The sequence below is a fragment of the Rhipicephalus microplus genome, chromosome 4, assembly GCF_043290135.1.
Source record: "Rhipicephalus microplus isolate Deutch F79 chromosome 4, USDA_Rmic, whole genome shotgun sequence".
Taxonomy (NCBI): Eukaryota; Metazoa; Arthropoda; class Arachnida; order Ixodida; family Ixodidae; genus Rhipicephalus; species Rhipicephalus microplus.
In genome coordinates, this window is record NC_134703.1 from 140,754,657 (window position 1) to 140,780,473 (window position 25,817).

At 46.0% G+C, this 25,817-nt stretch overlaps 1 protein-coding gene across 7 annotated transcripts in view; it reads left to right on the forward strand.

The window, feature by feature from the left end:
• The window catches only part of LOC119172383 (uncharacterized), a 296,020-nt gene that overhangs the window by 31,316 nt on the left and 238,887 nt on the right, over positions 1–25,817 (forward strand). For all 7 annotated transcript variants that reach the window (XM_075893680.1, XM_075893684.1, XM_037423449.2 and 4 more), the window contains exons 8-15: positions 3,239–3,343; positions 3,461–3,518; positions 16,233–16,410; positions 17,396–17,510; positions 17,979–18,172; positions 18,684–18,774; positions 19,141–19,183; positions 19,671–19,780. In XM_075893680.1, the coding sequence (XP_075749795.1) occupies positions 3,239–3,343; positions 3,461–3,518; positions 16,233–16,410; positions 17,396–17,510; positions 17,979–18,172; positions 18,684–18,774; positions 19,141–19,183; positions 19,671–19,780 (894 nt within the window). The remainder of the gene's footprint in view (positions 1–3,238; positions 3,344–3,460; positions 3,519–16,232; positions 16,411–17,395; positions 17,511–17,978; positions 18,173–18,683; positions 18,775–19,140; positions 19,184–19,670; positions 19,781–25,817) is intronic.

Genomic DNA, 25,817 nt, shown 5'->3' on the forward strand with positions numbered 1-25,817 from the left:
ATACAATATGCATTATGTTCAATGGCCGTCGAGTCGGGGATTTGGCTTTACTACTTTTAAAAAGAAACTACTGTTTAAGGGGGGAGACTACCCCGGTAACAGAACTTTTTATTTTGTTAGATACCTTGATGAAACTTTCAGGGTATGTTCACAACAATAAAACTAAAGAAACTTCATGAAATCGTGTTTAGTAGTTCTAGAGTTATTGATGTCTGACTGGGTGAATAACGTGTGCCTGAGGAAGAGCGGGAAGAAATTGCAGGACATTGCTGAATGCTGAAATTATCTGTGGCCATCCCTGAATAGATATTCTAGGGTGCTAAAGAGCCATTTTTTTTTAATTTGCCCTCCAAAAAAATTTTATGCAACTTTGAATTTGATGTAGCCAATAAATAGGACATTTATAAATAATGAACTGTTTATTAATAATTAATAGCACCAATTTAAAAAAAAAAGAAGCTTGTTTCACCCTGGCAAAATCATCCAGGTGCAGAATAAAAGAAACGGCGCACAAATCTGATAAGCAGTTCTTGAGAAATCGCTTTCCTCAGCACCACAACTAGCCAAAAAATTCATTTTGAAAAAAACTGGCTTTGAAAGTTCGGCACATGTGTTTTCCTCAAAAAGCTCCAGCAGAGTAGCTTGAAGTGTCCCTGTGCACTCTTTTTCTCTTTTGTCTTCCCTTCATATTCTCTAAGTGCCGTTTGCAATTGTTTTTTCAGGCATAGGGCATCTCTTTCAAGAGGCAGCTGCATCAGTTCAAATTTTTTTTTTTGCGTCGCTGGCGTAGATTCGAGTTCAGCGCGAACGGTGTCTCGACGTCTTGCATTCTCATCGATTTCTTCCTTAGTTAGGAAATGAGTTCGCAGATGAAGGGTCGACAGGCCTCGCACGCTTGATGGCCCCAATGCAGACGAAGTGCTGGGTCTGGCGATTTCAGCAACACTCGGTGTCATCCTCGACGGCACCGATTCAGAGCTCATGTTAGATCCGGCGATCTCAGACACGCTCGATGCATTCGTGGCTCCAGGTACACACGGTGTGTCATATTCTGGACTGGTGGCAGCTGACAGCACAGTTTCATCGCTGCAAGCCTCTACGCACTGGTCACTTGCAGCATAAAAGCGGAATTTCGATTCTCGTGCAAGCCGCATAACGCGTTTCCGTGCTCCGAACTTCCACACTGTCTTTGGCTTCGTTGCCGGCATCACGCACAGCAACAAAGATAAAGGGCACAGAACTTGTGGTAAAAAAAAAGAAAAAATGATAAACTGATTGAAAATACAGTGCAAGGCAAAAAAGCGGCCGGTAAGCAGACGTCTGTTGAGGCAGACGGAGCAGACAGCAAGAGCGAGACGAGCGCACCAGCCATGCCATTGCCGAGAGGGACCCCGCCCCCGCTTCCAGCGGAGCAGCCAATGGCGGGTGCGCTTTCGCTCGTGAGATATGAATGAGCTGCTCTAGCCAATAAGTGTTTCGCATCACGTTCAGGGGAAACGCCAATAGCATCTCAACCGTGTTGTTGACGCCATTTTGAAAGGCGTCAAACGAGAGGAAAGGAATTCATGGTCAAAACAAGACCAACAGCCAGTGGGACAGCCGCATGGTCTCGGAATAGCGCCCACGCGAAGTTTTGTTTGATTTTGGCTTTTGCGCGTGTTCTGGGCGCTGCAGCGGCTTAGAAAATAGCGTGTTTTCTTTTTTTTTGCACATTGTGGTTGAATTAGGCGCTCAAGTTTACAGAATAGGTAGTTTATGTTGCATACAACCCAACATTATACAGTCGAACCTCGATATATCCAGAATTCGATATAAAAAAATCACGAAAAGAATGCGTCAACAGCTTGCTGAAAACAACCAACGAACCGTTCAAGCGTGGTGCAGTAAATACTCACTTGAAGATTCAAACATAGTATTTATTGTGTTGGTTTAAAATATTGAAAAAGAGTAGCCTGCTTTTTGTTGGCCATGGCGTGTTTGACGACTGCGTCCTCAATATAGTCCAGGCGATCCATAAGTGATAGGCCGGTGCCTTCAATCGCGCCGCAGTGGCGGCGCACAAGGGCCAAGGCAGCTACGACCTCAGCTGATGTCGGGAGCGGGGCACCATCAGCGCTTGCGGGATCCACCTCGGCAGAGTCTTCATTTGGCTGCTCAGCAGTAGCTTCGGCGACAAACTCCACATCCGTGAGCTCCGCCGTTCGGAGTTAGGCCTGTCGCGCACGACAGCGCGCGACAGGCCTAACTCCGAACGCACGTACACTGCGAGCACAACGACCGATGCCTGCCGATGCTACGGGGGAGGAGCTTGCAACAAGTGCGCAGTGTGCCGTTGACATCATAGAGACTGCAACGACTGCAAGCTGCAAGGCTGCGGCGTGAGTCCGGGTGTAAAGCGCGCACATGGCGCGCCCATGCCGGCGCGCCTGACTGCTTTCCTCTCCATGGCTTTCCCTTTTCCGGCGGCAGCACGGGCCGCGTCCGAGACAGTCGTCTGCGTCCTTTCCCTCCTATACTTTCCTCCTCAACCTTTACCTCCCACTCCCCCTTCCCCCGCACGAAGCCGTGTCGGTGCCTTCGTATTGCAAAAAAATAACAGCTCCGCGCTTTTCACTTTCCTCACTCAAGAACCTCTACCGCAAGGCTGCCGCGCTTGTACGCCGCTACGTTAAAGTGGCGCTCTCGGCGCCATCGATGTGGGCAGCATTCGTAAACGCCCGCCGCTCTACCGCTACTTTCGAGAGTTGCGGGAAAGCTCGCCGCCTGTCAATGGAGCGCGGGCGGTTTGGGGTGGCTGAGTTCGATATATCCATTATATGTCAAACTTTGTTCGAAATAAAAAAATCAATAATGCATGTGATTTCCCGCGTGATATAGGAACCGTTCGATATAGGCAATAATTCGATATATCCATGTTCGATATATTGAGGTTTGACTGTAGTTTTTCAAAAACAGACTTTTTCGCTTTTTTTTTTTCGGTTTTCGTGGGCCACGTCCCCCCTTAAGCGGGTATGGTTTAACGAGGTTTTACTGTACAACAAAGTCACATCTGCCATGAAAACCCTTCGTTATATTTGAAAAATCATAATAAACATTTATTCATGACTACGACAAGGCTATCCTTCACTCACTTCATTATAACCGATAATTCCTTATATCCACATTTGTTTTAATGAGGTTTGATTGTATTACTGAATACTCTCAAGACTGTTTCTTTTTTTTTCTGTTGTGATTGCAGATTTGTAGTGGGTGTCAAAAGTATGGAGCAAGCATTCGGTGCCACTTACCAGACTGTGGCTTGATCTTCCATTTCCCCTGTGCGGCAGCGTATGGTTGTTTCCAAGTGAGTATGGCTTTTTGTTGTGCTTGTGTGTGTGGCCTGCGCGGTTACGTTCGTACTGCTCGAAGTATTTTTGGTTGTGAAGTTTACCAACCCATTCTTGCTTTCTCTTTTATTCAGGACATGAAGGCCCTGATACTTCTTTGCCCTTCCCATGCCGACAAAGCCGTGTCCTATGGTGGGTATCAGATATTTCTTCAGTGTGGGCCTTGAATACTCCTTGAATAAGAGGGAGGTATCCATTGATATGGAAAAATTCTCTGTTGCATCAAAGTAGGGTCAGAAAACTGGCCCTCCCATTTACATGTGTGCAGGCACATGTACTTCGTATCGTCGTGGTATCTGTGTTCATTGACTGCCATCAGTGGGAAAAAAAATAAAGCATGATTACTTGAGAAGGCACTGCTACACCTACATTAGTTTGTTTAGAACGCTTAATGGAAAATTTGTTGACTGTGCCCATGCGTTATATTCCTCGTGCTGCCTGCTGTGCATGTGCCAGGCGTAGTGGGCTTTGTTGCGGTCTTTTGTAGAGATGGGTGAATACAGTGTACTCATGTTACAACGAACCGACATGATGTGGCAAAATGGGTCTGTATTATTCAATCTAACACTGTAGGAGGGGGGTGGGGGGCTGCACGTCGCCGTATGACAAATCATTTCGATTTCGCTCAGCAGTTAGGGGCAGGCAGTTCCGCTGATGCATGTTGCATGTGTTTGACAGCATGGCTACAAAAGACTTTGATCACCAGCAGCTGTTATTAACAAGATTGCGTTGCAAGTTGTGATTAACAACAGAGTGCAGCTGCAGTAAGTGCAGGGATGCTATCTGTCCCCTGCAGAGCAGCATAACCTAGCCCAATTATTCAGTTTATAGCAGGCTTTTTCAGCCACTTCTGTTGTTCAGCTTAGAATTGTTATTTTTGTGGACGGGAGGCGTATTCCCTTAAGGGGGCAGGCTGGTCTTTGGGACCAAAAAGTGACAAAGATATTCATTTTTTTTAATTGACGTATTTGAATCCTGCAAGTATTTTTCTATCTGCAAATTTTCACACACCAGGAAGTGGTAATGTCGTTCTAACTGTGCAGATTCTTGGTGCTGTTAACATGCAGAACCTGCGAAAAAATGGGGAACTGACTTCGAGGCTTCTTTATAATTTGCCGGCATCTGTGTTAGAAGCTCTGCTACAAATTTATGAGCCCCTTTATGAGGATTGCAAAACATGTGCACCGTGATTCTTGCTTTTTGAAGAAGCTGTGTGTTTCTAGTTTTTTTTTATTTTTCTCAAAAAAAGTAAATTTACGACTGTTCAATTTTGAGACCTCAATATTTCTAAAGCTAGAGCAGGTGCAACAATAATTCTTTTTGCAATGGAAACCTCTATGTATGTAGAATGCAAGCATGGGAGCACAGTTTAGAGCGCAAGCCTTTTTAATTAAATAATCATCAAAATTGTAACACAATTCCAACCACTTTTGAAAATGGATAGTTCATTTTGCTGTAATATAACCAAGAAAGGCCTAAAAACAAGCAAACAAAAAAAACTTGCATATTTTCAATCTATAGCCATTAGTCTATGTTGGCCTATCTTAAATATCACTTTTAATTAAGCACTTTTTTTTCTATGGCAGCATTAAACAATAGAGGGTGAACTTAAAATTATCTCAGGAACATGATGAGTTACAGGAAAACTAATTTAAATGTTTGAAATCAGCAGAAAAAACTGCATAATCCTGTGCAGTTTGATCAAGATCACTGAAAAAAAAAAAAAAAAAATGTCTAAGACCAGTCTGCCCTTAAATTGGGTAAACCGTTGGCGCTGGGAGCTGTTTCTCCCACGCAGCATACAGCTCGTGGGTCAATCCAATTGTTGGTGTGAGTTCTGAACTGAGCGGCACCAAGGCATTTTTTTTTTGAATTAATATTCTACACTGATACCTGATTTTAACGAAGTTGCATACCACGCCGAAATATATGTTTGTTATATCTGAAAATTTGTTGTAGAGGTATATTCCTAACACTTTATCCATTGCAAGACTATTGTTCATTTACTTTGTTACAACCAATATTTGGTTATATCTGGGTTCATTATATCGAGGTTTTAGTGTACTTTGACAGTAAAACTCACCTGCTTAGAGCACCAGAATGTCTTATTTTCAAAACATTGGTTAACACTAGACTCAAAAAGAAAGTTATGATAAGAGATTGGTAAGCGCTTTTCTCTTGAGCACTGATGCTATCACTTTACGCTGCATTTCAGTCATCTGCAACACTTGAAACATTGGCGTAGCCAATGTCCCGTCAGACTGCCTTGGCTGGATGGAGGCTTGACCGATGTTAATGATGATGAAGCAAGCCATTAGTGTTGCCAGCCAGAATTTAACATTGCTGTGGCATCAGTGCGCAGAGAGTGGTGTGGTCAAGTCTGTTGTCATCTCACGTGAACACGACAAAGTTACACTTTTTGCACCCAATTTCGAAAACTTCTGCAAATGCTGTTCACTGTTGTCAGTAGTCCATTGCATCGCGGTACGTTAAAAGTGAACTTCGTTTCATTAGCTTAATACACAAACCAAACTTGGGCTGAATAATGGTCCGTTGTGTCTTAAAGTGCGTTGTATCCGTGTTCCTTATAACGGCTAGTAAAGTTTGAGGTACAAAGTGAATTCAAAGTGAATACAGTCGAACACGGATATATCGAACTCAAAGGGGATCTTGAATTAGTTCGATATATGAAAAATTCGATATAAAGAAGAGAGGCTCCGAGAGCTTACCTGTAGCAGATCATCTCCTACGATAGGCGCATTCAAGAATGACAACTAATTCTGCCCACACGTTGCAACAGAATGATTGATTTGCGTGAAAAAAATCGCGAATCTTGGCCTGCATATTCATTTTTAAAATGTTGAAGACGCTAGTCTCGATCTTATCAAGGCTGTCCAGGTGCGACAGCCCGGTTCCTCCATGTGCCCGATACAATAACAAATGATGCGAATGCTGCCGCCACTGCCGAATGCTGCTGCCACTTCAGCGGCATAGTATGCGTTCGTCCAGACGATCGTCCTCGTCACATGAGCTGTCGTCCTGGGCATTGCAGTTTGCTTCCAGGAAGTCGTCCGCTGTCACTTAGTGTGGAACGGCTGCTGGGAAGCGGGATGACAAGTCGCGAAATGTGTTGTCTATGCACTCGTCGTCTTCACCGGTTTCCGCAAGTTCTGCCGTCTCGAAGCTTGCCTTGCAAGAGCAGTTGACCACTGTGTCCGTCTCCAGGTCTCGCCAGGCATTGAAGATCTCTGCGGCAGAAAATGTTGCGGAGATTTCCGTCCACTCCTTCGTCATCCACTGCTGGATGTCCTAGTTGCTGACAGCTTCGCTTTCGTTTTTTGCCAACGATGTTGTAGCGCTGCTTAAATCGGTGAAGCCAAGCCGCTGTTGTCGGCGAAGTTGTTTCAACGAGTGCAGCGGCAAACCACTTGACCTTGGCGATCAGCATTGGGTCATCCACTGGTGTGTTCTTCGTGTGCACATTTAAAAACCAGGCATAGAGTGCTTTTTCTACATTCCCATGGGCAGAATCGTGCACATGACAGGCTCCCGACGTTCGCTGCTTCGCCCCCTTTGCCTTGATATCTGCCTTGTTTTTCAACAAGGTACTGAAAGGGATCCGTAGTATCCCGAAGTCGTCCGCGACGGTCGAACATTTCTCGCCTGCCTCAACATGCTGAATAGCCTTCAACTTCGTCGCAAAGTCAAGGGTCTTGCGCTTCTTGCCGCTGGCCATAGCTACACGAGAAGTTGACAATACAAGGAGTTTGCAGCGGCTTTGCTCACCAAGCATGCAAAAGAGAAATGGTCCACATGCAATGGTATGTAGGCGATGTGACAACAGAAGAAACTTAAGGGGAGATGCTACTCGGAAAATGATTTTCTTTAATAAGAGTCTGAATTGAACACAAATTGACATGCTAAAAGAGTATTTTCTCCTCTTTTCAAATATGTCATTTTTTTTCATGTAGCTTGTTTGGTTTTATTTCTGAAGCCCAGATACTGCGAAATTATGGCCATTGTTATGCGATAATTCTGACCTATAAAACTTCGAGATAAATCATGCAGATTTAGCCCACTATGATCCTTTGGAACTGTAGAGTGCGGAAAACTACACAGGTTTCATGTGTAAAAAGGTAAAATACAATAATAAAATAGAAAAATCTACCATGGCTATAGTTGCCAAGGGCTTTCAATTTTACTTAATATATTGAAAAACATAACTAAGCAGCATTGGAAACAAAATTAGATACTTGCACTCTACAGACCTCCATCATGTATGTGCAAAATTTCGTAGAGTTTGGACTAGCGTGCATAAGCAGCACAGATGACACAAAACTGCAAAAGGAGAAAAATGCATTTGAAAGTTTGAAACATTTTTTTTTACCATAGAGTTGTCAGAAATGCATAATCTCTGGCCATAATGTTCAAGAGAACTTTGAGAAGCACTACAAGTTATTAGAACTGTCCTCCAGCATAGCTTGTGCCTTCATGGTCCTCGCGAGCACACTCTTCGAGCTGTGCCTTTTTCACTCCACGATGACGGTGGGCCCTTGCTTCTGCTGTCAAACGCCCGGACATCCTTTTGATGCACTTCGCATTGCAGGAATCGCTGAAAGCAACTAGATCCCTAGATGGGAGTATGTTCAGCCCTTCCAGGATGTGCTCGAATCTAGCATGACCCTTATAGAACCAGAGGATTGTGATAGTTGCGGCAGCCTTGACAACTATTCGGGTGACAAACTTGGTCTTGGGGCAAAGTAGCCATATCTTGCTGTTCAGGGATTCCGACGCATTTTGAGTTTTTTCTTGAATGCATCGAGCAGGGAGCTCCTCATCTGTAAGTTGCAAAATCTCGACAGTTGCTCATGCCCGATGCCAACAGCGCATGCAGCCACCACCGCCTTCACATTTACGGCGAAACTATCTCGGGAGCTCCCCTCGTCGTACCGTTAGCTCGCCCAGCTGCTGTTGTTCGCCGTAACATGCGGCGACGTAGAAGAGCACGAAAGTGAAAGTACAGTCGCTAAGCATTCGCCGTTTTCACAATGAAGTTCGAGGAGCGACGAAAGTCCCTTGCGCTTTTCTGCCGGCTCCCGAACTGTAAGTTGTTTACATTCGAGCCCGCTTATAACGAACCTGAGCGTGACGTGGCATCCGTTCGCTGTATCCTGAAGTTCGTAGTAAATGAAACACGGCTTTTAAAAAAGTTGCGAGTGAAAACGCAAACTTTTTTTGCCCCAAAAAGTCCGTGATGCACGTGTTTCGAATAGCAGAAGCGATAAGGGCGGTCTCGAGTTCATTTAGAACAGCAGGGTGCTCGTTCGCCGAGGCTCATGGCATAAGCTGCATGAGGCACTGGCTCCGAAGTTTCGTCATTCTCGCTATCCGATTCCTCCACATCAGTCTCGCCACATACTTCATTCACAATGCCCAATCCGTGCATGGTTTCGCAGTGTCGGCCTCATCATCAGCTGTAATTAAACCACTGCAACAGATGTCCCACCGACTCTCCCAGGTCGGAGTTCACGACGCGCCGCCACAAATCGCCGCCGCAGTTCGGAAGCTTCTGGCTCGGCATCGGGCCTGACGTCGACGAAGTCGGCCTTGCGAAAACAGTTTCGCGCGGATGTAGTCATCACCGCTGCCCACGAAATATTCACCATCTCCACGCTTAGCTAAATACCGGGACGCCCGAAGCGGCAAGTTGGCTGCCAGGTGGTCAATAGCTATGAGCAAGCGCTCCGCAACGTGGCACCTAATGCACGGATTACGCTCAAGCCAAGTGGTCACACTTTCGACGTTTTGTTGAGCGGCAGGAAAAAGCGTGCTAGCCCTCCTGTCGGCCGCCATGATCACACATGCACACCAAGAGCCAGCAAGACGCGCACACACAACACATGCCAGAACTAAAGGGTCGCGGAGGCAAGGTCGGCGTTTAACAACAAGAATGTATAGGCACTTCGCCAATGCCTGATCGGTGGTCGAAATTGGTTTCACGGGAAGTAGGCACCGCTGACTCCGTTCGCTGTAACCGATCAGCGGCGCTCGGAGACGTTTGTTGTGTGATTTTGTGCCATTGAAACAATGTATATTTTGATGGTCATGCGGATATTGTTCGTTTTAAGCGAAAGTTCGTTTTAAGTGGAGCCGTTATATGTGGGCTCGACTGTATTACCGCAAACTGGGCCTGGCACCTGCCACAAGTGCCGTCAGCAAGAGTGTGTCGCACTACACTGTCGTCGCACAAACCTCACAGCACAGTCTTTTGTCTTTATCGAAGAAGCCAATCTTTTTTTCCGAGGCACTGACGAAAGAAAGCGCAGCGTCGATCCCTTCATCGCAGCCACTATCATTGTAGCTAGGCCCAGCGCACGTAGGCTGGTTCTCTTTCATCGGCGTCGTTCGACGTGCTCTGCGCCGCTATCCCTTGAACTTGTGCTTCATTCAAAACTTCTGTGGTCTCTTGTTGCACTTTTTCGGGATTGTCATTGTGTAAATATGCGTAGACGCGCAGATAAGCAGACGGACCAAATGCCGATGGCCGTCACCGCACCGCCGACACCGACTCGGTAGCCACTGGCGATGCGGCTGACAGTGCCGCGCGTTTCAAACCGCTCGAACCCCGTGGTAAAAAAGCTTTGTTTTTTATATTTTTTTGCTCACGTACAAAACTGGCAGCTTTCGGAGCTGTAAAAAGAAGGCCAAACGCAACTTTCCCGACTGGTCGCTATGCCGGGCGGCGCTGCAACGGGGTGCAGCACGCATTCAAAGGTGGCCAATATTAGCGGAAATTCGCGAAATTTAGAGCCACAGCGACGTTTTTATACACATTATTTGCATTTTTCCGTGCGACTTTCGTTTTGAAAGTTTCACCGATAGAAGGGTTGAGAATTACAATTCAGTAAAAACCAGAAATACGAGAAATTTCGCTAAAATTGCTATTTTTCTACTCGAATCTTTCCTTAAAGCGCTCGCAGGCAATGACCACCTGGGAAGGCAACAGCGAAAGGCGCAAGCTGTGGTTGGCTGATTAAAATTCGCAAAACATCAACAAAAAATAAAAGGTGACAGGAGGAGGACGTCTGCTCTTTCGTTCCTGCTCTCTGAGGCAAGGGGTCCGCGGAGAAAGCATGAGAGAGAGAGAGAAAGAGAAACGAAAAAGAAAGCCGTTCCGCAAGTTAGAGATTCTGCAGTCCAAGCCCTCTCACCCTTACCTTTTTTCGAGCGCTTTGGGCTTCGGCGGAGGTGTGGTGCTGCGCGGAGGTCGCCTGGCGCTGCGAGGGCTAAAGCGCGCATTCCAACTTGCGCGTGGAGCCGTGCTGCTGCGAAGATCGTAGGGGGAAGGGGGGGAGGGGAGTGCCTGAGCGGATCGTCCAACTCGCGCGGCGTTCGATATATGCAAAGGTGGGTAAAAATACCGGTCGATATACACGTGCGAATTTTTGTACTTTTACCAAGGAATTTTAAGGGGATAACATGCAAGTTTGATATACCCGAAAATTCAGTATATGTGGGTTCGGTGTTTCCGTGTTTGACTGTAGTGATGTGGTCGGACAACTTCAAATTGAATAGTTCAATTGGTATAGGTACATCATATACTAGTTGAGGAAGCTGACATTCTGTCTAAACCCAACTAACATGCACGGTATCTTATAGAACGTAATCTAGGCATGTGTGAATGTCACTTTTTCGGTTTCAAGTGACGTGGACGCAAATTTGAATAGTTGCAAAATTTGTATAGCTTTAATGTGTTCTACTTTAAAAGTCGCTATGCTTAGCGCATATCTCATATAACATGCGTATAAATTGTGAAAAAAAAAAAAGAAATTGAGTTGCTTGTTATATAGGCACTTAAGCTTGAAGAGGGACTCGGTGGCAAAGCGAATTTGGCTCGGATGGGTAGTTTTACGGTATAGCACTCGCACACTGTAGTGAAACCACCTCTACTGGGGCATTATACACGCTCATATGTACGTATATTTGTTCATTCCAAATAGGTACATTGAAATTCGGAATAATCTATAACACCCTGCATTGTTTTGTGCAGCATGTGACAAATAATTGATTCCAGACTTGCTAAGTTCGTTCGAAGAAAATTCGAATAACCTCGTTATAACGAAGCCAGTGGGGCGGCAAAAAAATTCGATATAAGCAGTGATTCGATATACGTGACTGCCCCATGAGAGCTCGGCAAGTACAGCTAAATTAGCCATGACAACTTCCCAAAAGTGGTATTCAGTGAAACAAACCTGTATTCATGCACAAAAAAAGTAAGTCAGCTGGCTATGTAGGGCGCTTTGGCTGGGTAGCGCGAGGAATACCTGCTCCAGTTTGTTCAGGCAAGTCGTGGTTATGAAGGTGTGGTTGCCGCCCGCACACACCTCTCTATTTCGCAACAAATGGAGACTCTCCTGCGTTTGTGCCACTGTTGGTATTTCGCGAGGCTGTTCGTCTGGCGGCCCATCTTCCTCATTAGGCCTCCAAGCAAGTCTACTATTTCGGCTAGCTAATCAACCAGGGCTACACCAGATTCCCCAGTACAGTCAAATCTCATTATAACGAAGTTGAATGTGGAGTCCTAATTACTTTTTTATAACCATTAGTTTGTTATAACGAATATCCATTTCTACCGACTATTAGCCAGCAAGAGAGAATGTAATCACCAACGAATATCATAGCAGCTCGCCGTGCAGAGAAAAACGGCCGTTGGAAGGTAAAAAGATAGCAAAATAACGAAGAACAATGCACATTATTTCCTCCAAATTCAGCACACGAGCTGCCAGATCACTTCAAAGAAAAACAGTCTTTAATAGACTTTTATTGACTCTTCCTCGCGCAGATGACTGCTTTTTTCAGCTGCAGCAGTATTTCGATTCCATCCTTGATGTCATTGTAAGCACCAAAGAAGCGGCACAGCAGGTCTGTCGCATCCAGCACATGTGTGGGCGTTGGTACATCAGGTTCTCCAACATTGGGCTCCGAAGTGTTGACACATTCGTCACTGCCGTCATGCACGCCCGTCACCGCGGGCACAATTTTCGCATCTAACCACTGTTCGGTTGTCACCGCGTCAGCATCGGCACCGACTTGCGTGCAAAAAAGTGTTGGTAGTCAGGCATTATGCCAGCGTCAAGGAGAGCGCCCCACAACGTCTGGCCCTGGTCCCCCGCTGCACCCACTGGTGACATCGCTGAAATCTCCGGCTACTTATTTTTTTCTTGATGCCATACTCAACGACTTTCAACGTTGCCGACTTCTGCTCGATTGTTATATTTTTGCATTTATGTTTGCCGCTGCTGTTGTCCATCTCGTGTCTAGCGGCAGAAACTGATCGAGGTGGTGTTGCTCTTCCACAGCGAACAACAAGGAAAAAAAGCCACAATCTCCGCCGTCGCTGCGGCACTTGAGGCCCCAGCGTGAAGCTGAAGGAGAGAAGTAGGTCAGATGCGCTGGCAGGTGAACAAGTTCTACAGGAGAGGAGAGGCCGGCTGACGCGCGAGTTGCTGCATGGGCGAGTTCATTAGTTCCTGAGGAAAGGGGAGGCAGGGAGACTCGCTCCTACACGCGTGTTGTCAAGCAACTCCCGAAAGGCGCAAAGCGCGGGTTTTCATTTTACTGTAGCCATGATGAGATGTAAACCGTCGCGTGCTTATAAGATATTGAATTGACGTATACCGAAATGATCAGTAAATACTCATTGTGGATGAAGAATGCTTCATTATATCCATTGTGAGGAAATTTTCGCTTCGTTAAAATGAGGTTTTAAATACATGGGTGTCAATGAAAATTTCAAGGGGAATTACAATTGCTTCGTTATATCCCACTTTTTTATAACGAGGTTTTACTGTATCAGCAAATCAAGCTTGTCCTCCCGCGCGTTAGCACCGAACAGCACTGTAACACGTTTTCTGCTTTATTTACACTCGATGAGGTTCCGCCAGGTGTAGTGTACGTGCACGTCAGCAACAGTTTGTAAAAGAATGCTGCCTCCACCAAGCTGTAAATGTTTTCATCGTCATACTACTGAAGTAGGGCGCTCAGTCGATGCTTGCGCCATTCGTCCACAATGTTGCGGTCTACAGCTGCGCTTTCACCAGTGATCGATATTGAAGACACACTGTGCCGTCTCTTGAAATGTGCAAGCCAGCCGCTGGTGCACTTAAAATCTTGCTTGCCCACTTGGGCGGCTAGGGCTTTGGCTTCTGCGGTAGGTAAATGCAGGCCCATTCACAGGAAGGTTTGTACTTCCAGTGTTATTCAGCCATTCGATAAGCACCCCTTCTTCTACAGGATACATAGAATCACGGTTTCATTATCGTTTGGCTGAGATACTCTTCTCGAAGCTGTCCAGTACGGCATCCTTATTTATCAGAACAGTTGATGATGTTGACGGCGGTATTACGAGTTGTCTTCTGATTTCAGAATTCCACCTCACGTATCAGTTGAACTTTCTGCTCCAATGTCAGACACTTCTGTGCAGGCTCTGGCGGTGCCATTTTCACTTTACGGTCGCTAAATGCACTTCATGCGCGCGCACAACGTCACAGGTTCACACACCCCGCAGGTCGCGGGATCGAATCTCGGCTGCGGCGGCTGCATTTCCGATGGCGGAACTGCTGTAGACCCGTGTGCTCAGATTTAGGTGCACGTTAAAGGGCCACTCACCAGGTCCCATACCGAATTTTAGTTAGACAGTGGAAGTTGTTGGGTGTCCGATGAGGAACGTTTTGCCACAAAAAGTTTTCGGATCAGTTCATTACGAGCGGAGAAAACAGGTTTTTTGAAGCGGTGCGAAATGAGGGTGAGAGGAGGCGAGTTCGAAACCCTTGCCGCTTCTCCGCATAGCCTTCGCAAGCCGAATCTGTTCCCCACTCTCTCCGGCATCCGACCAATAGGTGATGTGCACATGATGTGCCGAACAAGCCCAGCCCCCGAGCACGCGAGCAGCGTTGCTTTGTTGACCAGCGTTATTTTGTGGCCTTCTGCCTGTTTCTGTGGGATGGTTTGGAAACGCTGGCTTAGACGCGGTAGTGTACATGAGCACAATGAGTGCGTGAACGCGTAGGAGCGTTTCACGATGGTCGTCTGCTCAATGCGCTGGCCACGGGGACACGAACGCAAGCGCAACGCTGGCACATTAACCCCGCAACTAGTAATATTTCACGAAAAAAAAATATAAGAAAAACGCGCACAATCTTTTATTGCGTCTCATTTATTTCAAATTTTATTCATCTCTTAAAGCAACAAATACATAAACTACGCATGTTGTGTTAAATAATTTTTGCCGTGTCACGTGGTTTACTGTTGACAACGCCAGAGCAGACTCATCTACGTAGAGGACCAACGTCACTGCATTGCCGTGTTTGTAGGGCTATTCCTACGCCTATGTCATGCCCTCATTCTCTACGCGTGCGCCGGCAGAGGGGAGGGGTTGCAGCTTTCATCTTGAAATTTGACCCATTTCCACGGCGCATAGCGTTGCAAAGTTTGGCAGACGTGATCATGAACGCCTCGTCTACGCATTGGGCTTGTCAGCTCAAAATTGTCAAACCTGGTGAGTGGCCCTTTAAAGAACCCCAGGTCGTTGAAATTTCTGCAGTCCTCCACTACGGCGTCTTTCATAATTACATGGTGGTTTTGGGATGTTAAACCCCACATATCAATCAATCAATCACATTCACACAGACATTGCACAACAGACACATACGTGCATCTTCCAAACACCGATGGAAAAAACCCAGGGGGCTAGGGATCATGCCAAGGTTCTGTATTGGTCAAGTGACACCACCAGCGTAGCTAACAGTGCAGTGGCTATCAGCGCCATAGCTGTGAGCAGCCGGCTAAAGTGCCTCTATGCGCTCGTTCGCCTTCGTGCACATTGAGGCAGTCTACAGCTGGCACAGAATTGTTCCGTGCAGGGAATTTTTTCTTTTTCGGGGAATTTTCGCCGGTAATTTTGAGCCAATGGGAAAAAGGGGATTTCAGAAATGGCTAAAGTTTCCTATGACGACCAATAATTAGCGATCACAGTGCACCTTCAACTGCTGTAATCGCTGTAACATGCACCATGCAAGCATAGCCTTTGAGGTTGGTTTCTGATATATATGCGGAACGATTTCTAGTTCACTAGCGGTGTTTGATTTGAAGCCTACAATGTGCAGTGTACCAATACTATATGAATTAATGAAGTCATGCTTTTGTTGTATGGCAGTGAAGGGGCTAGTCATGTATTGAAAAGCCGCCAGTACGTGAGACACGTGTAATTATAGTATGTGTGCGTGGATGGGTGCAGAAATTAGTACTGTTGTGCAGGGAATTTTGGTGGGAATTTTATTATGGTTTGCAGGGAAAAATCTCTGAAATATAGAATTTCCACGTTTCTGAATGGGAATTCTTCGGTGCAGTACGGAACATCACTGAGCCGGCATGTCAGCGAGTGCCTTTGTCGGTTGCCTCTGCACCTGAGTAGTGCACAAAGGTGGTGGGTAAAATCCACGCTGCCGAGACTCTCACGCCGTCTGCACCTGTCTGCATTGGCGCGCTTTCTCCTGGCCATGCTAGCACGAACATTGCTGGCTCAGCACAGAAAAGGCCACTCGGCGTGGGATGTGGAGGAGAAAAGCACGTGGCTTCTCGCTGCCGCTGCTGTGAATATCTGCAACTTGTTAGTTCGCTCTCCGGTTTAAAATACACGTATTGGGGTCAGGACTGCGTGACACTTCAATAAAAGTGATAATTTAAGTAAAGTGAGTTCATTGTAACGAGGGTTTACTGTATTTGTTTGAATTTTTGCCCATTTCTTGTCAAATGGCTCTTGCTAACTGCCGGGGTCACTCGGTGCAGTGGGTTCGCAGGCCAACTGCCAGTCCTGTGAAGAGATGGTGTCCATGCCTGAGCTGCTCTTCTGCACCGTGTGCGGTGCCCACTACCATGGCTTCTGCCTGGATCCCCCCGTGGTCGTTACGCCAACCTCTCGCCTAGGCTGGCAGTGCCCCGACTGCAAAACCTGCCAGGGATGCAGGTGCGTGGGTCTTCTCGTCGATGAGGTCACACATGGCTAAATGAGTATTGGGGAACTTGTTAACAGCTCGCTAATGTTGACGGTTGAGCTAATTTGTGCTAATGAAAGGAAAAGAACAGTCAAAATTCAGATGGAACACACAAGATGACGAACAGCGCTGCTGTCGTCCCTTCATCTTGTGTACCCCATCTGAATTTTATGCTGTTTTTTTTTCTCTTTTATATTACAGAGGCTCGTTTCTCGCCTTGCCTTGTCAGAAGGCGTGCTACCACAGACTTTTCGTTGCTGTGCATGGTGGTTATTACCTCATGTATATTTTTTATGTGACATCTATGAGATCTGACTAGCCAAGTGGAATGAATGGTGTTGCTGGGTAATAAGCTTTAGCGTGTAGAGTGGACTTAAAACCTGGCGTATCCTGAAATGAGCTTTAAAAGAGAGTATGTAGAGGGCGGTGGCATAGCCCACATTTCATTAGGAAGGGGAGGAGCAATGTTAGACACCTTCAGGTGCATGAAAAAAGTTTTCTGGGAATTCGAATGCCCCAACATCTCCCTGGCGATGTCAATGGTAGAGAACCTGCTAGTGCTTCTCTTACCCAAGCTCAACCTTCATGTCAAGATGTCACTCGTGGCTTTTTTTCTGTACAATAAAATCTCTTTATATGAGGCATGCTGAAGACAGCAATTCTGGCCTGTTATAGGAGATATCTCTTATTAGCAGGGTACCTCGTATGCTTTTTCTTATCAACTCGTAGACACACAGGTGTCTCTTATACCAATTTTTCTCTTATATGAGTGTCTTTCATAGAGGGGTTCGGCTGTATTTCATGTTTGTGGCAGTGACTAAAAACAAAAACAAAAATGTAACACATAACATACTTTGTGTACTGGTGTCTACTACTTGTGACTGGGGGAGCGTTGCATTGGACATGGAGTCTAGGCACGAACTGCTTGTATGAGTTTGCGCTTGTATTTTCTTTCAGGCGAGCTGGTGATGAAGCCCGGCTACTGACATGTGACGTCTGTGACAAGGCCTTTCACGTCTATTGTGTGAAGCCGATGGTGGCCAATGTTCCTAAGCACGGCTGGAAGTGTCAGGTAGGTGCCGTGGCATAAAATAGCCATTGTGAGCTTCCCTAGAGTTCGAATTTGCAAATGATTCTTGCCTATTTGTGTGCACAGCTCCCCAAGAGAAACTATGCAGCTTAAATTATCTGTTAACTGTCTAACTATTGACATTTCAGATTTTACTGCATTGGCATGTCTGCTGATCAAGCAGACCAGAAAAGGGGGGGGGGGGGGGGAGGATTAGTGCTATGCCTTATAGATACAGCAAAGTGATACAGCAAGTAATTAGAATAATTGCCACTGTGACCCAATTAGAATTGGTGTGTTCGATACAACAGGACAGCTGCAAAGTGTTCTTGGATACCTCGTGGTGTTTTGAAGTTCCTCATTCATAATCTATTGTGTTTTCGAAATGGACACTACCTAGTTGGTTTGTCATTGTACCCTTCATTAACTCTTAGGTCTTCTTACCGTTCTACTACCGTTTCTTTTGTGCAGAGTTGCCGGGTGTGTGGGGACTGTGGCTCGCGAACCCCGGGGAGCGGGCCCAGCTCTCGGTGGCACATGAACTACTCAGTGTGCGACAGCTGCTACCAGCAGCGCAACAAGGGCGTCGCTTGTCCACTGTGTGGCAAAGCCTACCGGCAGTTCAGCAACCGAGCAGATATGGCTCAGTGCACTGTGTGTCGAAAGTGAGGGCACTGTTGTGTTACTTGTTTTTATGTATGGTTCTGTGACAGTTGTCACATTCTAAAATCGGAGGTTGCTGTCGTTATCTTGAAATACTAAAGGATTAGGTGGATTGATTGATTGATTGATTTACTGATTGAGGTACATCATCTCAATGAGTTGCCCAAACCTGTGCTTTTTTTTTTCATTGACAGCGTTTGAGGAAGTATGTTGAGCTTTGTATGTTTTCGAGAAAAGCAGAAGTGTTATGTGCATGTCTATTGGTGGGTATCTTCTATGCACACGGAAAATAGTGCTTGCGACTATTGGATCTATTCATTCAAGTCATTTCGTGCCTTTGGCAAACTCAGAAATGAATGTTCTTTTTGTTCCTTATCATTATTATTGTTACTTTTTTTTACATCTATTAACCTAAATTGGTTGATTGACTGACTGATCAATCAGTTAGTGGATGCAGATATTAGATGTTTTCGGTGCATGACATTGTCAGCTGAACTGCATTTTCTTTTTCAGGTTCATTCATGTTGAATGTGACAGCCAGCTTGTAAGCAGTCCCAAAGATGGCGACTACGTTTGTCCAGTGTGTTGCAATATGAGGCAGCAGGTGGGTTAGTTTTGCATTGAAGTGGCAAACGAGCGCAGAGAATCACAGCTTGTGTTTGTGTTTTCGAAGCGCACAGCCTTCTTTCGATCGCTCTCACTCTAGGTCTAATTCATTGGCAACATGGGCATTTTTTTCTGTAGTGCATAAATGTGCAAGCGATCTGACACTACAGAATTTTCGCACAGATAACGTGCCTAATAAAGTGTACATTCATTGCTCTTCTTTTAGCTGGCTATTAGGGTCGTCGGAGTTTAGGACGACACAAATCTTTTCTTTGCCCCTGAGAAATTTGAATCAGTATTTTCTCAACTACGTGCACTCTAAAGCATTGTCACATTATTTCCTTTTTTTCTTTCCTTATTTCAGGCGGCACTATCACTGTCTGGCAAGTCCGAGCTTTCTGTGAGATGTAAGCATCTTTTTGAATTCTGGTGCACGTTGAGTAATGAATATTGTTGTTTGAACCTCTCAACTTTGACCTTGTGTTTGTTGCAATCGTTATTTTTCTGTATAAAAGTTACGAGGAGCCTTGCGGCTTCTCTTCCGTAAGCACTGCAGCTGGGTGACACTCTAAAATATGACGTGACACCCACCTACAGAGTTGCTTGCGTGCTAAAATTGCCATTGGTTAAGAATTACTTTGTTAATTTATCCAGTTTGCTTGCATGGAAAGTTGTGTAACCTTAATCTATTGTGATGAGGAAAACACTCTTGTAATAGCTAAAGCTGCACTGAGAGACAACAGGAGACTGTATAGAAGTGTTGTTTCTTTTGTTTGTGTCGAAGTTAGTTTTTGCTGCAAGGTTCATTTGCACTTGCCTACTTCAGTGGCTCTCTATAGTTTGTGCTTGAGTATGACCCTGTGACCTTGTGTCATCGTTTCTGCATCATTCCAGTGCGAGTGCCAGCCTCAGATGGGTCACCTGACTACATGTACAGCTCACAGAAGGATATCGCGTCCTGTGGCAATGACGACTCGCGTTCCAGCAATGACTATGACGTTCTGGTCAGTTATGTTATGTTATGGTCAGTTATGTCAGTTAAGTGTGGTGAAGTACATTTTTAACTCTGACTACATGGGGATGCGGCCTTTGAAAATTCAAAAATAGCGGAAAATTCTACTTTTGAAGACCATAATTTTAGGTTGTATGTCTCATAAGCTATCTATTCTGTAATTCTCAGCACCTAATTTAAGGGGGGAGGCTACCCTGGAGACCGAACTTTTTTATTTTTTAAGATATCTGGATGAAACTTTCAGGGGTTGTTCACTACAATAAAACTAGCACAACTGCTACGTTTCACGAAGCTGGGTTCCTTAGTTCCAGAGTTATCGAGGTTTAACTGGGTGCTTCACATGGGTGCCTGAGGAAGAGTCGTGAGAAATCCCAGGACATAGTAGAAAGCTGAAATTCATTGTGGTCATTCCTTGATAGCTATCCCAGGGCGCTACAAAGCCGTTTTTTTTTAATCCCCCCCCCCCCCAAATTTCCACGCAACTTTGAATTTGATGTAACCAGTAATGACCGGATTCATCAAAAATTAATTGTTTATTATAAATTAACAGCACCAATTTTCGAAAAAAGGAGCTTGTTACTCCCTTGCAAGGTCATTCAGGAACAGAATAAAAAAAACTGCACACAAATCTGATGAACGGTTTTCGAGTTCTTGCTTTCCTGAGCACCACAACTAGCAAAAAAATCTGTTCTGAGAAAACAGGCCGAGAAAGTTCAAAACACGTGTTTTCTTCAAAAAGCTCCAGCACAGTAGCTAGAAGTGTCCTGGCGCACTCTTTTCTTCCTTTGCCTGGCCTCCATCTTCTCTTGGTGTCTTTTAGAATTCTTTTTTAGGCGTAAAGCGTCTTTTTCACGAGCTCGCTGGATGGCCAGATGACCTGGTTGAAGTCCAATGGAGTCCGATATCACTTGGGTTGCTTTGCAGCAGCCTGCATTGTAGCGCAGCACTGCTTCATGCAGTGCTGTTTCTACCGCGATCAAGGATGAGTGTTGTTCCTTCGGCATCAGAGACCACAGAATGGAGTGGAATGATTCTGATGCATTTTGCGTCTTCGCTCCCAGGCAGCGCTGAAGAAGCGACTTTTGTGACAGTCTTTCGTAGATGGGCAGCATAGCTGCAGCGACATAGTCCGGTAGGCTGTGTTCATGTTTTGGCTGTGGCTCACGCTTTGCCTCTGCAGCTCTATGGCGGCACCACGATTGAGCCCCCTCTGGGCAAAGTTCATGGTGAGGGTCCTGGTCTATCGATGTGACGTGGTGATATGTTGCCATCACTGCACGCTGCATGGCTGTTAGGTCAGTTGAATTGTTTCTCAGGGCCCAACCATAATATCCTGTCAGCTTTTCAATGAGGGCTTTAGTCAGCTTCGCCTTCCCACTCAGTGGCTTATCACTTTTCTGCACAATGTTTCGAAGAGCACTTCCAATCCTTTTCTGAACATGGTTCAGACATTCTTCTTTTACAATTGGCACTAGCCCGTACACATTCTCTTCTGTGAGGGCAGCGAAAGTACGGCTGTCTCCGTCGGACACAAGAGTGGTGTACCGCAGGCCATGCTTGGATACAGACCGCCCAAAGAGAGTCAAGCCTGCCTCCACTTCCATGCTTCCCGATTTTGCGTCTGTGTTTTTCTGGCAAATGTGGTGCTTCTGCCAGCTTTCGTATGCTGCATCTCCAGGTTTGGGCCCTGTTTGGCATCCAAGGCAGTGGTTTGAAAGAACTACAGCATCCAAGATCAGACCTGTAAAGAAGTCAATTACCGATCCCACTCCGATGTGTGACCCCGCTTATGCCATGTGCCATCGTACACTACGGTGATGTCCTTGCAGTAGCTGGGGTCCATTTCTTCATATGTTTTGAGCACTGCTGTGGCAGAATCAGCATAAAACTTCTCCAAAGCGGTGGCCTTTGGCTTCCTGAATGTCTCTTTCAAGTGCTTTTGAAACGTCTTGTGGTGAAGACCTCTGTAAGAGACGTTCATGGCAGCCCAAAAGTCATTAAGAGCTGTTTGCCCCTTGCCTGTTTGCTTTATAGCCATTATGGCGCGGACATTTACATCGAAGGCCTGCGTGTCCTTTTTGCGGGGTGATGTCCATAATTTATCGACGGTGCCACAAGAGGCGCACACGACTTCAAGTTTTGTTGCAAGTCCAAGCTTGGTGCTCTCTCGGACAGTCATAGCACCTTTCAAACATTCTTTGCACACTGTGCGGCTGAGCACGACGTTAAAGATGTTCATTTGAACGAGCGAAAAATGTTCGCCCTCACTTGTCACTGCAGGTGCAAGAGCCGGCCTCATCAGTTGAAATTTCTTCTGCGTCGCCGGCGTAGACTCGAGTTCAGCGCGAATGGCGTCACGACGTTTCGCATTCGCATCGATTTCTTCCTTCGTTAGGAAACGCGTCCGCAGATGAAGCGACGGTCCACTCACGCTCGATGGCGACACCGATTCAGACGAAGTGCTCGGTCCGGCGATATCAGAAGCACTCGGTGTCACGCTCGATGGCACCGATTCAGACGAAGTGCTGGGTCCGGCGATATCAGAAGCACTCGGTGTCACACTGGATGGCATCGATTCGGAGCACGTGTCGAGCCCGGTGGTCTCGGAAACACTCGGTGCATTTGCGGCTCCAGCCACACTCGATGTGTCGGATTCTCGACTGGCGACAGCCGACAACACAGTTCCGTCGCTGCAAGCGTCTACGCAGTCGGCACCCGCAGCAGAATAGCGGAATTTCAATTATCGTACAAGCCGCATAGCGCGCCTCCGCGCACCGGACTTCCGCATGACTCCGGCTTCGTTGCCGGCATCGCCCGCAACAACAAAGACGAAAGGCACAGAACTAGTGCAGAAAGAAAAAAAAAATGAGAGAAAATGATCGAAAAGATAGCACAAGGCGAAGAGCGGCTCGTAAGCAGATGTCTGTTGAGGCGGATGGAGCAGAGAGCAACAACGAAGCGAGCGCGCTGGATGCGCCATCGAGAGGAGCGACCGCCCCCGCTGCTGCACAGCAGCCAATAGCGGGCACGCTTTCTCCCGCGAGATATGAATGCGCTGCTTTAGCCAATCAGCGCTCCGCATCGCATGGCGGGAAAACGCCAATAGCGTCTCAACTGTGCTGCCGACGCCATTTTGCAAGGCGGCGAACGAGAGAGAAAGAATTCACGGTCAAAACAACACCAAGATGGCGCAGGACAACCGCATGGTCCGGGAATGGCGCGCGCGTGAAGTTTGGTTTGATTTCGGGATTTGTGCCTGTTTCGGACGCCGCGGCGGCCTCGAAAATAGTATTTTTTTTTGCACTTTGCGGTTGAATTAGGTGCTGATAATTACAGAATAGGTAGTTTATGAGACATACAACCCAAAAATGTGGTTTTTCGAAAACCGACTTTTTCGCGATTTTTCGGTTTTCAAGGGTCGCGTCCCCCCTTAACCGCTAAGTAAAAAAAAAAAATGCTATTTTCAAGGCCGCGCCGGCATCTCGTTTGCCGTCTTGCAAAATGGTGTCGGCGGCACGGTTGAGACGCTATCGGCGTTTTCTCGCGAAGCAGTGAGGAGCACTGATTGGCTAAAGAAGCGCATTGATATCTCACGGGAGAAAGCGCGCCCGCCTTTGGCTGCTGTGCAGCAGCGGGAGTGGCTCTCTCTGATGGCCCGCCCTCGTCCTGTTGTTGCTCAGCTATGTTCACCTTGACCGGGGGTCTGCTAAAGCCGTGCTCTGCTTTATGCTATATTTATTATTATTTTCTCTTTTTTATTGCTTTTTGCACTAGCTCTGTGTTGTTGTTCTTCATTGTTGCTTGCAATGCTGGTAACGAAGCCGGAGAGAGTGCTGAGGTCCTGTGCGCGGAGGCGCGCTATGCGGTTTGTACGAGCATCAAGATTTGGCTTTTCTGGTGCGAGTGCAGACTGCGTAGATGCTTGCCGCGGCGGAACTGTGCTGTCGGCTGTCGCCAGTAGAGAATCTGACTCATCGAGTGTGGCTGGAGCCACAAATGCAGAGTGTTTCAGAGATCGTCAGACTCTGTACGTGCTCTGAATCGGTGTTATCGAGCGTGACGCCGAATGTTTCTGAGATTGCTAGGACCCAGTACTTTGATGCCTTACGCCTAAAAATAAATCGCAAACGACACAAGAAAAAGGTGTAAACAAAGCGCAAAAAGAAAAGAGTGTGTAAAAACACTTCTATTAATCTGCTGAAGTTTTTGTGATGAAAAACCAACTGTTGAACTTTCTAGGCCCATTTTCTCAGAATGAACTGTTTTGCTAGTTGTGGTGCTGAAGAAAGCTAAAACCCGCCCACCAGATATGTGTACCGCCCCCCCCCCCCTTTTTTTTTTAATTCTGTTTCTGAATGACTTTGCCAAGGTGCAACAAGCTCCTTTTTTTGAAAATTTGTGTAGTTAATTTTTAATGAACAATCAAGTTTTGATGAATCTGGTAATTACTAGCTATATCAAATTCATAGTTGTGTGAAAACTTTTTGGAGCCGAAATTAAAAAAGAACGGCTTGTGGCACCCTGGGATATCTATTAAAGACTGGCCACAACAAACTTCAGCTTTCTATTATGTCCTGGGATTTATAATGACTCTTTTTCAGGCACCCATGTGAACAACCCACTTCAGCCCAGTTAAGACTCAATGACTCTGTAAAAAAAAAAAAAAAAGACAGCTGCATGAAACTTTGCAGTTCCTCTAGTTTTAGTGTAGTGAACATGCTCCGAAAGTTTTATCCGAATACCTTAACAAATAAGTGTTGCATTTTGATGGAGGTGAAGTGCTATAAAAACTTTTAAAGCCATTTTTTCTGAAGTTTGTTTTGGGCACTTAGTGTTGCTTGTGAAAAGCGTAGTGTCGCAATGACTGGACCCATTTTGATGATGTTTTTTTTTTTCAATCCTTGAAGTCTTGTTTACAGAATGACATTATTATTTACCTTGCTTATGGCTTAGTTTTTTTGTGTGTGATAATTAATGCATGAGAAGTCCTGATGCAATACATGAAGCTGATGGTGATGTTACTTGTAAGAAAAAAAAAAAACTAAAAGGAAAAGACAATTTTTGATAATGTCATCCTGTGTAGTGTCCTTTTGAGTAAAGATCAAAACCACTTGGACTTGCCTGGCATCAATGCTTGGATTAAGGAAGGATGCCGCTTTCGTATCGCGAAAAATGGAAAAAAAAAAATTGTTTTGTGAATGAAGTTTTTAGTTTCTGGAACCCTTTTTCTATCTGATTCCAAAATATCTACACTGAAAATCACGCAGAAGTTCCTCAGAAAATTCGTTTCACCCTCGTAGGTAGCGAAAATATTCCTGGAATTGGCAAGAAAAGAGCGATTTTCAAAAAATTATAGTTTCGCGATGGCACAGCCGGGAGCCAGCTTCTTGGGCTCATTGGAAAGAGCATTTCTCTGTGCTCAAATTTCACGCCTCGGTTGGATCCTTCCTTTAAAAACAAGCGCACAAAAAGCAAGTGTTTGAAGGTTGTGTCGAGGCCCCCGATTGGCTGTGGCAGCCATGTTGTCCCAGCTCGCCTATCGTCGTCTTCCACTTGTGCGTCGCTGTCGAAAATCGCTACTTCGTGACATGTACACGGCTCGACGATCGTTTGGGGTATAATCATGCAGCAAGCTTCTCTTCAATTATTACTTTCGTTAGGAGCTGTAAGCGGATGCTCAATCAGATTACTACGAGCGGGCGCGCGGTCTACAAGCGTGGCGCATTATCTTTAGGCCTAACTCTGCTGACGGCAAGACGAACTTTGCAGGCAAGAATGCCGCGCTAGAGCATTCGTGGCAATGTGCTTCTTCGCAAGCATCAAAGAACATCACTCGCTAGCTCCTTGGAACCGCGGACGGGCATTTTACGCATCGGCAGCAGACCCCACTGTCAAGCTTGTCACCCCCGCCCCTCCCCCCTTTAACTGCCAAGGATTGCTCGGAACAGCGGCTAGTAGTTTCGCGCCTTGGCATTCGAAAATGCGTTAACAAGCGCAGGTGCGCGTCATTTTTTTTGTCATCGTAGGTA